This window comes from Aquila chrysaetos, chromosome 9 (assembly GCF_900496995.4).
Source record: "Aquila chrysaetos chrysaetos chromosome 9, bAquChr1.4, whole genome shotgun sequence".
NCBI lineage: Eukaryota > Metazoa > Chordata > Aves > Accipitriformes > Accipitridae > Aquila > Aquila chrysaetos.
The window spans coordinates 41,955,128-41,969,797 of NC_044012.1; the positions used below are offsets into that span (position 1 = coordinate 41,955,128).

General features: G+C 47.1%; 1 protein-coding gene across 2 annotated transcripts in view; it reads right to left on the reverse strand.

Moving 5' to 3' along the window:
- Positions 1-14,670, reverse strand: part of RBM19 (RNA binding motif protein 19) — a 71,361-nt gene that overhangs the window by 41,642 nt on the left and 15,049 nt on the right. For both annotated transcript variants that reach the window (XM_030026066.2, XM_030026065.2), the window contains exons 18-21: positions 14,426-14,486; positions 12,602-12,681; positions 12,099-12,154; positions 10,498-10,614 (exon numbers count right to left, since the gene is read on the reverse strand). In XM_030026066.2, the coding sequence (XP_029881926.1) occupies positions 10,498-10,614; positions 12,099-12,154; positions 12,602-12,681; positions 14,426-14,486 (314 nt within the window). The remainder of the gene's footprint in view (positions 1-10,497; positions 10,615-12,098; positions 12,155-12,601; positions 12,682-14,425; positions 14,487-14,670) is intronic.

Consider the following 14,670-nt stretch of genomic DNA (forward strand, 5'->3'; position numbering starts at 1 on the left):
TCCCAGAAAGCCACCCACGAGGGGGAAAGCCTGATGTGCGCAGACCACCGATGGGCAGCCCCTCTGCTAACAAGCAGGTCTGTGAGAAGCAGAACAAAGGAGATGGCTTTCCCAAGGTCAGTTTCTCTGGTATCTAATAAAATGAGAACTTGGCTCAGAAAAAACGTCCCATCTTCAAGGGCAGCTTATGTGAACTCCTGGACGTCTAATAAGGGTCAATCCCATAACACCACCTTCCTGGGAAGACAAGCCTCGAGAGCTTTCTCCTATGCTTAACTGCACCAAGGTCTCAAATTTAAGATCTCCTCTCCTCTGCCAGATGCCGGGAAGTGGTCAGGATACTGCTGGGGGAAGAAGAAAGGCAGGTGAGAAGACAGACGGTCGGCCTGATCTGCCTTAAGTTTGGTTTCTTCAGGAAAAGCAACGTGTGGGCAGGAGCACAGACAGAAATGCTCATGGTGTCACCAGCTGCAGAAGCCAACACGGTTCAAACACCTTTGGTAGGGGGTCTGCCCCAGGGGAGGTAAAAGGCTGTGCAACGAAAGGTCCTTAATTGTAACCATATCCCAAGGCTTAAAATCCACTGGATTGGAAGAGGTAGAAATGCTGTAGCAGGCTTGAGGTTAAAAAAAAAAAAAAACAACGCAAACAGAGATGCAAATAAAGGACACGATGTCATCCTGAGGAGAAAACTGTGATTCATTAGAGGCTTGTTCAGGACCTTCTCATGAAGTGAGACTGAAAAATACCCACACGTACATGCTAGTGAGAGACAGGAAGGTGGATGGGTCAATGTCACGGTGCAAGAACTCTAGTTAAGAAGTGCAACAAAAAGAAGAATTTTAAGATCAAGGAAATAATAAAACTTGATTGCTCCTTGACTTAAAGGCTAAGACACAAGCTCAAAAGTGAGTCCAGTGTCATTTCAAAGTCGTAGATTCTGCATCCCCCTGGCCGCCAGCCCCCTAAGTAGCCTGAGTGGCCAAGGGACAATTTTGAAAATGAACAAGAACCGGCTACAATGTAAGGCAAACCCCCCCGCCCCCGTTTTTTCTTCCTTATATATAGATGAACACATACTCTTAACAATTCAGACAAAAGGAGACCTTATAATACAAACAGCATTGAGTGGGTTATTTACAGGAGACAGCAGCTCCTATAGGCTTTGTTTCTTGCTTCCTATGGAGGAGAAAAAGCCCACGTGTACACGCACACGTGTGCCAGTTCCACTCGGCACAGAAAAATGGCAAAAACCCCAAAGCAAAATCCCAGAGTTACATTTGAATAAGACATTTCAAAAGCAACCCCTTCCCCATCTCTCTCCACCTCCCTGAGCCCCTCCGCGCTGATGAGCAATGGAGTCTGTGCGTAAAACTAATTAAGTTCCATCGGGAGGTTCGGCTTGGTGCCCTGGTGAGAGATGCTTCGGCAGGAGTCAGAGGGAAGCAGCCTAGAAACTCCTTTCATTTGCATTGGACAACTGGACTGCGCAAAAGCAGGCAGCCGAAAACTCCTCAGCAGAGGTTTTGGGCGAGCAGAAAAGGGGACTTGTGGGTATGGAGTACGTGGAGTGCAGAAGAGGGGAAAAAATTATAAAAATCAAGTATTGCAATGAATATTCAAGACAGGGAAAGAGATGTGCTGAAAAATCTTCCTTCTGCTCTTGCGAAGATCCACCTTTTAAAGCAACCCTGCCAAGATAACACAGAGTTAAACATTTCCTTATCTATGTTAAACACCTTTATGATTCAAACTGAAAAACAGCTGAAAACCTATTTCACTCTCCCCCACCCCATGGCTCACTTTGGATAGTCAAATCGCAGTGGCCAGGTACATTTCTGGTCTCCGAATATCAACCCAACATTGCTGCGTTTGGGTTTCCAGCGCATAAGGAAAAGGCTTCAAGAAGGTCCAAAAAAACCCCAATAGATGTTTAATTTATGCTTTTTGAGATAGTAAGAGAAATAAACCAGCCCAGCAGATTCCTGTACTCTCATCCAGAGCTCTCAGCTCACGAGGCTGGTGCACGTACCCGCAAGCTGCTGCCCAGAAAAGCACCTGCACCCTGCGTTTCCCTGTGCACCGCTCCCAGGCACCTGCCATTTGGACATGGGACCACACGAGGATTAGTAAATCCCCGGCGCTAAGCCGGGCTGTAAGGATGCACCTGAGGTAGGCTGTGCGGGAGAACAAGGTCGCACACGATCCAAAGACATCAGGAGAGCAGATGGCACGTGGTGGTCAGGGGGTCCAACCCAAGGGGGCAAGGCTTAAATCTTCCAACAGCCCCCAGCAAAGGGGGAAAATGGGGTGGTAACAGAGACCAAGAATGGCAGGAGAGCCAGGTTATGCGGTACGATCACAGGGGAGACCACAGCAGCCCAACACAACAGCACTGCAGCCAGGACCTGTTGTAAAACACCAGCCCTGAGTCTGCTGGAAGGCTGCAAGGAGGAGACACTGCCAGGGACACTGGAAGCCGGGGAAAACGTAATGGTAAAGAAACTCCATCTTCCCCTTGCAAATCGAAAAAATACTGAAAGCCACCAGTGGGGCAGAGCTCCTCAGCCAGGAAGGAGGGAGCAATCAACCAAGCAGCTTCCTAATCACGCCAAAGCAAACACATCCAAAGATGCATTTTTTGCGAGTGCCTTCAAATTACGTGGGCAGACGGGGCCCGCACAGCAGGCGGGTGAGAGGGGCAGAGCTGCACCAGGGCGGAAAGCTTCAATCCAGAGCAGCATCCTGCAGCCCCCCATGCCAGACACACTCCTCAGATGCTCAGGAGCCCAACACACGGACCTTGCATTCTTGCTGAAATCCAGCATTAACACAAAGTGCCACATCATCTGCTGGCATCTTCGGAAGCTGCTTGCATTTATATCTCTTGAGGATGTCGCCTTAAACCAGGTCACTGATGCTTCTGCCAATGCACGCAGCCCTGCAGTGCTCCGGGCGTGGGTTTGCACCATGGTTTTGGGGAGCCACACGTTATTATCCCTAGGGATGGACCGAAACACGGCAAAAGCACCGTTGGCACGGGAATCCACCCGTACGCTGAAGACACCAGAGCATGTACACGCACCTACGCGTGCGCTCGGATGCAAACCACCACATCATCGAGTGCCTGTAACCTTGGGGTACTCAATGGCCTGGAGCAGGAGCCTGGGGATGGCTTTGGAGATCTCAAAGGATGTGTCACTTTTTTAAACCACCCATTTGGTTCCTGGAGAACACAATACAGTGATCCCACGCAACACCAAACCAAACTCGGAGGCATCATTACTGCTGTCAGCGCTCAAATGTGTAATGAGACATGTTCCAGTTCTTGCTCCTAAAACTGTTTTTGACAGGTTTCCACCTGAATGCGTGCCTCTCAGCAAGATACATGTTCCGTGGTCCTTCCATGTCCTGGCACCTATGTCCCAATTCACAGGGGAAGCCAGAAATCTGGGATCCAACACCAAACCAACGGCTGGATGCAGACTGCCCACCGATGCTAGCTGCTTCCCCAGGGTCTTTCTGCTTGTACAAGGCTCATTTTTGGGCATCCTCTTCATTCACAGGCTTGCAAGCATGGTACCCTGGGATGAGCAAGGTGTGAGTATTCCAGAAGAGCTGGCAGCTCAGTTCTGCGCAAATACCTTCTGGCATGGCACAGCCCCGCTACTGAAGCATCTGAGCATTTGTTTTAATACACTTATCCTACCAGCCCTTCTCAGGAGTTGTGTCCGTTCTCTGAGGCACCTAAGCCCCAATCCACAAAGGTCGTTAAGTGAGTGATCAATACTGGCCTGAGTAACAGGAGCAAAGAATTGAGCAAGGTATCCAGACTGGACCAGCCTTTCTCCTCTCATCTGCAGACTGCTCCAGTACAGGATTTTGTTCATCTGACACACACATGGAGCAACAAGGGAGTTTGCTGGGCCACAGGCACCAGATTGTGGAAGACCAAGAAGCTCTTCCGTCAGCAGAAGCAGCCTCCTGGGGAGAAGGGGTGATATGTTGCTCTGGGGAACATCTCTGTATTCACTGATAACAGAGCTGAAACTATTCGCTTTAAACCAGTAACTACACAGAGGTAGGACAAGATACATTTAGCTGGCGGGCTTTGTTCATCACCTAAACAGCCACTCCCTTCTCCGAGTCCTTCAGACTGGATCTAGCTGCAGACTGACAGTTGGGCCATCATGATAAAACGACTCAAAAATGCAGCTTAATCTGTTCATGGCTCTAACCCAGATGAACAGGGCACGAACCCAACAGTGGTTTCTACCACAAGGAAAGGTTGATGATCTGCTCCACACCCTTCCAACAGTACTACAAGCCCAGCATGCCCAACGCCTGCGCATCTAGCAACTTTGCCGTGTCTCCTCCTGCCCCTCAAACAACATTCTCAGTATCTTATCTATGTCAATTTAATTTTGTTTTGGTTGCAAAGGGCTAAGAGCCTAATAAATCGGAAGTTTTATAGTCCTATGAATCACACTCGTGTTTGCAATGCACGTGCCCTTACCTAGACTCTGTAGGGTACTGGGGGGGGGAGTTTCCAGCTGTTGAACAGCGGAGAAATATCTGCTCTTTGGCTTTTCACAGGAGGCTGCAGGACACACTGGGGGACATCACTCCTGGCGAGGAGCTAAGCAAGCGATTCAGCCAGAAGGAGACATCTGACCTAGGACAGATCTGCTGATGTGGCAGGATGGCAGAAGGAACGGGCAGACCAGGAGAATCACTGAGCCTGTCCCACCGTCTCCAGACCAGACCTCCAGCACGGGCTCAGCAGCTCCTGGGGCTTCTCCCCAACATCCCACCCACCAGCTTCATCTCCCCCGGCTGCGGTTGTGCAGCCCCTGCCCTAGCCCCAGCAGACTCTCACACCACGAGGAGGTGCTCGCTGCGACTTCTGCAGCTCCCCCCACATTCATGGGCCATCTAACAATACAGAAAAAAAAGTTGTAAGCAGCAATGGATTTCGAAACATTTCTAGCACAACATCTAGGGTTTTAAAAGCAAAAGCATCACTCAGAGAGTAATCTGACATTAGACTGTTCAGCAAGCGATGCTTACAACACTGTGCTTCCTAGGGCTGTTTGCACTGAATATTCTAATTAATACTGCCCGGCACTTGCTTAACAAACTCACATGTTTATGAAGGGACTAATTTTTTTCCTCCTCTGCCTTCCAGTAGCAAAGATTTCCACGGCTTCAACAGCGCAACGTTACTCTGGGAAGGAGAAATTGTCTTCAGTCATGTAGACTCCATTACTGGGAGAAAGGTGTGAACAGCAAGCATGTCTGGCAGACGGATTCATTATACCACCGTGTCCTTTATAATGGGAAATGAAAAGCCCATTCTGATAACTACACTTTATTATAATAGGTCAGAAGAAGTGAAAGGCATCATCTTATAAAATTAACTTCATAAAGACTGCCTTAAAAAAAAAAAAAATCTCTGCCAGTTTATCCACCGTATCTTTCTTCAGAGATTTTTCTTCTTCTAGAAGAGACATGACTCCAAAGTCTTGTCCCACTGGCTGTCTTCACTTTTACCCTCTATCAGAGGGAATAGATCTGTTTCCTCCTAATCAGTCCCAGGCACTTGTTTTGCCAGATGCAATAAATGCCATGTCTTTGTCAAGACCGAGAAAATAGTCAGCAAAGGAGTTAAAATTAAAAGAGACACCCACCCCCAAAGGTCTTCACAAGAAGCAGCATTACTTTCTTTATAGGAAAGTCAGAATATGGAGATAAATGCACCCGATAACCTGTTCCGTGCTCTGGTGTACCTTTCAATTGCTTTTTCTGCTAGCTGCTTCTTTAGTCAAACTAAAGTCCAGTCTCTCAACTGATAATAATTTTGTGATTTAACAGCTTTACGCAACGTGCTTGATTGCAGCTCCTACAAGTGAAAGGCAAGGGATGGCCAGATGGACAATAAAACACCTTCCACACTCATAGCGCTGGCACCTGATCCCGCTCTGAATTTTGAGGGTTAATGTCTATTGCAACTAATTGGCAGGGGAGGGCTGGAAGTGACGGTCATTGCGATTTTAGGAGAATTTATAGATACAGACCCAATGATAAGTTCTCCGATATATTTTGCAAAGAAAAGAGGAAACAATGCCAGTCCCAATACCTGCTACTTAAGATGCAACTCCAATAACTGCATCCTTCAGTGGTACAAGCATCAGTTATGTCAAATTCTAGGCAGATTCTCAACAGTATCTATCCCTCAGGTTGCATTTGATTGGGTAGAAATCTTTTAAGAAGTCTTTTCCTAAATCTAATCATTCCCCCTTTGGGGAAAATAAAACATACATCTCCTTGAAACATTATATGCCAACTGCAAAACAGCCTTATTTTTAATATTCATGAAAGTTGGTGCAGCTAGAGCGAAAGAGGATGGAAGAGGATGCTATGAAACAAATAGTTAATTGAAACTTCCAATGAAGGCTGCATGGACCTAATGTGATAGATTTTAAAGGAGCCTAATTTTCAGAAATTGCCAGAGCTCCAATCTGTGAAAATGTGGCCTTTCACAGATCTCCAATTCAGCTTGCCACATCTAGAGTTCCTTTTCAAAAAAAGTCTTGCCATAAAAGCCCCCCAATTTGGTAGCAAAAATTAGCAGCCTTCATGGGATATCAATCTCTTTGTCTCTCTTCCCCTAACCATGGCTCTTTGGAAAGAACTAAGGACCATTTGTCTCTTGTTATTTTTCCAGGTAGTAAAGATAAGAGTGGAATCTAATAAAGAACAAAAATGGGGGGAAAAAAACCATACCCACAAAAGCTAAATCTTCACACCTATCCCAAAAGCAGCCCCTATAATTGAAAAGCATTTCTCCCTCTGAAGAAAATAACACCTATCGGGTCTCAAAAAAAAAAAAAAAATCCCTTCACTGTGCAAGAGAGGCCAACACCTCCAGCAGAAGATGGTAGGACACACTCTGAACCAGTGCCACACACCCCAGCAAAGCCATCGGGTCTGGTGTGGAAGGTGGGCAGCACCTAAGGCTCATGGAGCCCTGCAACAAGACATTTATTTTACAGGCGGAGGACTTTAGCTCTTAACCAGAGCATTCATGACTCCTGTACAGAGAAAATTAAGCACCACCTTTCTCCAGCCCAAGAATTAGAACTCGATATCCCCCACCTCCAAAATGAAAAGAAACGCATTTGCTTTGAATCTCCCGCAAACTATGAGCTTGGGGAAAAGTCAATTTGAATTTTACACCCACTCACAGACCTCTCCCGAGGGACTGCCCGGCCTCCTTCCTCCCAGGGATCCACCTCGCTGCCGGGGTCGGGCAGGAGGAAACTCCTGGGGAACACGGTTCCCCAAATCTGCTGATGCTCGTGACGCAGAAGACGCGTACGGTCATGCAACGGGAAGCACGCGTGTCACCAGCTACTTCCAAACCACAGCGAGGTCCAGCCCGGAGGATGGCACAGAGCCTTTTCCCGTGCACGGATCGCTCGAAGCAGCTGGGGACGGGCAACGGCACGGGAGGGCACACAGAAGAGAGCCACCGTCTGCCTTCGGCTGCTCTAAGAACACAAATGGTGGTGTCTAAGCATTTACGTGATGGATCCATAAAGAACAATATTAAAAAGACAACCAGGGCAGGATTTCCTGAACAACCACCGCTGAGCAGCACAGGTACAGCAGCTTTCAAAATTCGCTATTCAAAACACCCAACTCCCTTGTTTTTCTGTTCCACCATTAACACCTACTGCAGGTCCATTTGAAAAGGAAGACACAGCTCCTTGACAAAGCTCCAAACATGGAAATATTTGTTTGGGGAAAAAATATATATATTATGCAAATATATATTTCCAAATATATATGTATTTATCCGGGGCGACATATATACACACACACACAGAGAGAGAGAGGGAGTGTGTGTGTATTTATTTATTAATTTGTCTCCTGCCCAGGCAACTGAGAAAAGAAAAAAAGCAAGCACAGAAGGAAGCAGGTTGGGAGACAACATCAGCTGCAGGGCTGGAAAGTGGCTTTTGAGCATGTGAAACAATAGAAGGGACGCTCGCTCCGCAAAGCCTCCCAACCATCCGCAGGCCCAGGGCTGCTGCCCTGCATGGCAATGCCCGGCGACATGGCCCGGTGGTCCCCAGGCTGGCGGTCCCTTGCTGTCCCCAGGCTGGCGGTCCCCAGCACGGTGGTCCCCAGCCAACCTTTCCTGGGCAGGCTAAGAGTGCCCCCTGCAGCCCTGCCGTCCGTGCCGCCTCCGCTGCCAAGCAATTGTTCACGATCGCAAATAAATAAATAATGAAATACAAATAAGACAGGTTCCTAAATGCAGAAAGAGCTAAAAGCTCCAGAGCGAAGGCATCTGATTTAAAACCGGGAGGGGAAAAAAAAAAAAAAAAAAAAAAGCAATCTAGAAGGATGAAGTGTTTAGTAGCGCTCCGTCATGCCTGGTTTTAGCCGCTCTGAAGCGAAGGAGGGATGGCAGGGGTGGAGGGAGGATTGTGGGTCCCCCCCCAAACCGTTGGCTTTTGTTTTGAGGATAAAAAACACATCTCTGAATATCCTAGGTAAATGAAACGGATGTTCACGCATCGCTCCGAGAGCGCTGTCAACAGCGCACGCGGCTAGAAGCTGCATGTTCCTTGCAATATTAATCAGACTGCTCCTCTACCCCTCCTCTCCACAGCACTAAGGTGCTAGACAAGACAGGAGGAAAAAAACATGCCAAAAACCCCCCAGCCTCTGTGGGGCTTGTCTATCCTCGTGATATACATAAGCCTCCCAGCTCCTTGAACTTAACCCAGGGCCCTAGAAGGCAAATAGATCTCCCTGGTTTTGTTTGCTCCAGCTTTACAAAGGTCATGTCTGTAGCCACACAGCGTTGGGTTTTAAATTAGCAGTGCCCCACGTGCTAAGAAAACTCAGCACAGTGACTTGGAAGTCCAGGGGTTTTTTGCCCTGTTTCAGCAGGGCCTCTCAGAGCAGTGTTGAAGCGAAAGCATCCAAGCTGCACGGCACAACCAAAAAAAACCTTTTGCTCTTCTACAGGGATCTTTACGTTGTGCCTACCACCACCTTTCCAGCAACGTGCGTCCAAGAGCCAAGCCACGGTCTGCGTTCAGTTAAATCCCCAGAGCCCACTGCAAAACAGTGTTCCGACATACGGCTTTCCTCGCCACCTTACACCTTGCAAGGAAACAGCCTACCAGCCATGCGGGAATTACTGTCCTTACCTGTGGTCAAGCCAGGAGAACATCACACACTAATAAAGTAGGTAGAATTCACTGTACATAGGGAAACGCATAGTTTCTCCTGCAACGAACAAATCACTGCCCCGTGGCTCCTTGCAAGGCAGTTTTCACTGCGTGGTCTGGGGAGGTTTCAAAGGGTTAAGCGATTCCTCAACTTGGTCCCTTTGGAAAGAAATGCCACAGCCCTGACCAGAGGAAAGCGCCTGTCTTCTGCTTAGACAGACCCACACAGAAAAGCCACCTCCTAACACAGTACTTCACCGTGCCCTGCAGATGTGAGCTATCACCCTTATTTTGCAGATAGGAAAAGCTGACAGGCAGAGCTGGACAGATTCCTCCAAATTCCTTCTGCAAACCAGCAGCAGAGCAGGGACCACGGCCTCGATCAATGAGCAAGTCTCTCTTTCTGGAAGCAGAAAGATGCTGCATGCTGTATTTTACAAAGTTTCACCTCTTTTCCAGGATGCATTACAAGGCTTAATGAGTCACTGCACAAAAGGCTAAGGATACAAAGAAAACAGAGATCAGCCAGCACACAGAAGAATGCAGGCTGGGATCCTAAAATCCCTATTCAACGCTCAGTGCTATCCCAGGCAGGTCTCACGGCTGACAAGGTATTTCTTACAGGAGAAGGCATTACAGGCAGCATAGTCCCACATCCTTACAGACACAGGGCTGCCAACCGCGGGGCAACACCCCACCGACTATGCGAGGCACACACAGTGAAACACTCGTGGGAGGGAAAGCAAGACGTAAGTGCTCCCTCCACGACGGGAAGGAGCTACCCCATCATGTGGGCAAGACAGATGGAGGAGGGAGCCAGCCCCAGCTAAAACCTTTCACGCCAGCTGTCTGCAGGTGTGCTGAGCATCGGGAAAGCTGCTGCACGCCTTTCAGGCAAGATGAAAAAAAAAAAAAAAATATCCAACGCTATGTCATTTAGTCGACAGGCAGGGAGATCTCCAAGCTCCGCGGATGTCTGCTGCACGATGGTGGGCCACTGGGTCTGACAGCTCACAGCGGCTCCAGCCAAAACACTGGCTTATGTGATCTCTGTCTCACCAGAAGAATTTCTATACTCGTATAACCTGCCAAGCCGTTCGTATTTACATTCAGTAAAAGGCTCGTTTACTTCCACAAAGAGAACAAAACTCATAATATTTACAATCCAATAGCAAGATCCTGTATGAAAATCATACCAGCTCCAGCCCGGAGCACTCCGCAGACCCGACAGAAAGCGCTTTCCTACCTGAAGAGTTCCCTGATTTCCCTGACGGTGGCCTGGAATGGGATGTTGCGGACCAAGATCTTGGAAGTCTTCTGCTTCTTGATGGTTTGTTTTTTTCGGGACGATTTCACAGCAGGCCTATGAAGTCAACAGAAAGGGCAGGTAAGGTGCAGCAAAACACCCATCGCATTCTGGCTCCTTCAAAATTAAGAATGCAGAATAATTAGCCAGCTAGCTCACATCGACATCCTCACTGGCATCTTACTGGCGACAATGGAAATGTCATACAGTACACCGAAAAGGAATGAATTTCAGTGATTTAAATCCTGCCTCTGAAAATCAAACTGTCCAGCTTGCTGACTGCAACCTCAACTGAGGTTAAGCAGCTGGCCTGGACTCACATTTGCCACTAACTTTTGTTTTGACATCAAATCTTGCCCATTCAATTGTCAGAAGAATGTACTATTTGATATATTAAAAAAAAAAAAAAAGCTTAATGTAAGCTAATTTTGATTCTTTTTCTTACTGGCTTAGAAAATAGCAAATGAAATTTTTTTAATAGATTATTATTTTATTTTTTTAACTTCAGAATTGTATTGCATTTGGACAAGATAAGGATTTACCTAATACAAAACACAGCAGCTTATTTCATAAAGCAAAGCATTCTGCATTGTAGGCTGGATACCTACTGAAGGGATTTTAAAAATCAAAATGGATGAAAATGGTTTATAAAAGAATTGAAATACAAAGTGCAGACAGGAAGCTGTCAGACTGCTTCTGGTCCCCAGGGACCAGATTTTCAAACAAATTTGGACACTTACGAGATACCTCCACCGGTAGGGTTTCCAAAATGCCTAAGGGACAGTTTTCAGGTGCCAACATTCACCTTCAAACATCTGGATTAATTTTCAACTTTGCACTTAGAAGATTCTGTACTGAATAAAAACTAGGAAGAAAACCCTAAAGAGCAGGACTCGAACTCCAACTAAATTCATCCCCAAGTAACCATCTCCTCTGCACCTGAATGCCCAAACAAAAGAAGTTGAATCCAAATTTTTTTTCAAGCAAGCAAGAAACCTGTATTTGTCTTGATTTGATCAGAATCAGCAGCAGAACATTATTCTTAAGGTCCTGTTCTCCCTGATGAACTAGGGTAAAAGATTTCATTACCCAAAGAATATTGGTCTTCAAGAACTCCTTAAATCCACTGGAACTTGGGCTATCAGTTGATTTTGCAATGCTGACCGAACTGTCACCAAAGCAGAGGTTTTAGAGGAGCCTTTTCCTTGTGTGTGGAAGAAAACTCAAGTACCCGGTTCTCACTCTGGGCTCATTTTTGGGGTCCTGCTAGTGCATGCTGCTTAGGGATTTTAAGTGGAAATACGTCATTTAGTGAGTGAACACCTTTGCATCAGCTATTCATAATTTCTTTTTTCTTTTCAAGTAAGACTGACTAAAGTGACTCTGAGTAAAGCACAACAAAGGCTGATGTGTTCAACAGTCAGAGCACTACTGATCACATCCCTCATGATGCAGAAATGCTAGGTAGGAAGCGAAGAACCTACCGAGCATTACTGCAGCTTAAATGTAACCATGTTACAGAGGTGAGACATAAGCTTTACCTGATAGCTCTCTCCGAGATTTTCACTTCCAGCTTATGGCCATCTACAGAGCAGCCCTAGAAGTTAAAACAAAGAAACAACAGGAAAAAAAAAAAAATTAAATAAATAAAAATCAAAGTCACAACAGCTTCCAAGCTTCCAGGATACAAGCACAGCATTTCACATCTTGCTCTTTCCCGTATAGTCCTCCCCTTTTCCCTGCCAAAGTTTTTCTCTGTTGACCACCGCTCGTGCGAGGCAAGGCTTCTGGTATGAGGTTGGAGACAGCTTGACTGACTGAAGCAGCAGCCAACATCCCTGATCTAGCTGTCCTCCAACCTCAGCTCTGCCACTAAACTGGCAAAGACGAGTCACTTCACTGCTTTGGGCTATGGTTTCCTCTACCTCTGGACTGCAAACTCTTCAAGGCAAGGACTGTGTTATTATTTGTTCCGGGATGAGCCAAGGATGTCTTTGCCCACCATCTCTGGAAAGAAATCCGGACCGACAATGCTTAAGCTTACCTGGAGCCGGCGCAGGGCCTTCTGGGCACTCTCTGGCTTCTTGTACTCCACAAATCCAAAGCCCATTGAAAGCAAAGTGCCTGTCAGAAGAGAAAGGGAACTCATTGAGCTAGCAGGAAACAGTGACAATATTAAACAGGAGATTTAAAACAAATCAGGAGCAAGAGCTGATTGCCAAAACTGGGGGGACAGAAACTAATACCCCAGGCAAAGGGCCAGCCTGCCCATGCCCTGACTCTCATGCTCCTCGTCAGCGCCTGTTACTGACTTGTTTTGAGCAAGATGCTGCTCTAGAACAGCTTGTTTTGGTGCTGATGTCAAAGAGGAGATAACTGACGTTGCATGCAAAACAGGTTTTTTGCTTTGCATAATTTCAGTGCAACATCCTTAAATAAAACACCAAGTCCTACAAAACAACCGACGGTCATGGTCAGGCTAAGTGATCCCATTATGGATACGCAAACATTTGTTCATACACAGGACTTTTTCCTCACGACTGAAATGAGACCTTCATTTGGAAAATTTGCCAACTACCTAGAAATGAGTGTGACTTTTGTTGCAGGATAGCGATATCCAGGTTGCAGTCTGGTCCCCAGAGGAGACGCTTCTAACCTGCGACCCCTTCAGAAATTCATTTGGCCAACACCTGACAAGCAGTCAGTTACTGACCGCTGCTGGGAGCCGAGCATTTGAGATCTGTTTCAGTTTGGACTGCCACGTGCTGTATGTCCCATCACCACAAAGCGCAAGCCCCGTGTTTCATTTAAGAGACAGAACGCCTCTGAGGTCTGCAAGGCACAAAAGGAGCAAGCACTTCTATAAACCTGGGCAGGCAGCTGCCCGTTCCACACCAAAGGAGGAGACACCTATTCCACCTCCCCGCACAGCAAAGGTTTGTGGCACCTACGGTCACACCATGCTTCGGAGGAACACACTGACTGGTGCAAGAGCCATAATTAAGGCTAGGTGAGGAAAGGAAAAATCCACAAGCAAAAACATAACGCCCAGTTTCCAACTTCAAAACCTCAATGGTAGCAGACTGTAGAGAGACAGAAGGAGATCGCTTTGGTAGGTGGTAAGAGATCAGCCTAGACTCAAACGTTGCTGTCTGGTCACGAGCATGCCTACAGCCAGATGTGCGAGAGTACTGTAGAGCTCGCTTAATTTCTTTTTCTTTCAGTGGATCCAAGTTTTCGAGTATTCCATGCAAGAGGAGCCCTGTTAAGGCAAAATCCTGTAAAGCCATGCAACTCCCTAGCCTAAAATCCGGAAAGAAGACATAGCCCATCTAGCCAGTGCTTGCCTTAAGCAAACTCTTCCCTGTCCAACCGCCCAGAAAGCAAGCACAGTCAATGCAACAGGCATAACCACTCGTCACCACAGCCTGCTGGGTTCGAAGCTGGCAGGCAGAAGGCAAACGAAGCCCACTCAGCACAGTACTCAGCCAGGCATCCTTGAAGATCCCGGCCGTTATTGCAGATAAAGCATGTCATGCACAGGCTTAATCATCGTGGGGCACCGGTTCCTTTCAACTTGCATCCCGCTCTCTTCTGTGATCTTGAAGGAGTTGGCTTCTCTATCTCAAGATCTCAAGAGAAGGCCACGTCTCCACAAATACCACAATTGAGCTTAACCTTCTAGACTGAACCCCGGGGTATTTTTGGCTGCTGCTTTCAGCCATTTCAACAGGCACACTTCTAGAAATATTAAGGATTTCGCCAACAGGAACACAAATGCTCAGCCAGATGAATGCTAAAGCAATGCCACACCTGAGCCCTCAGCAACCAGACGAGGGAAGGAATTGAACAGCAACATCTAGAGTACCTGCTTTGTCTTTCTTCTTGGATATTGTGCAGCTCTTCACAGCTCCCACTTTGGAGAATGTCTGCAAGGAATTTGGACACGTGATTCAGTTCCCTTTGTCACAGGCTTGCAACTCGAGTGACAATGTGGCCCTCTTCCAGAGCCAGGAGCACACGCTCACAGGCCCACCTCCCCCCAACGCACACCTGACAAGCAGTCAGTGCAGCTTATTTTATCTTATAAAATTATTTCTGTACAAATACACA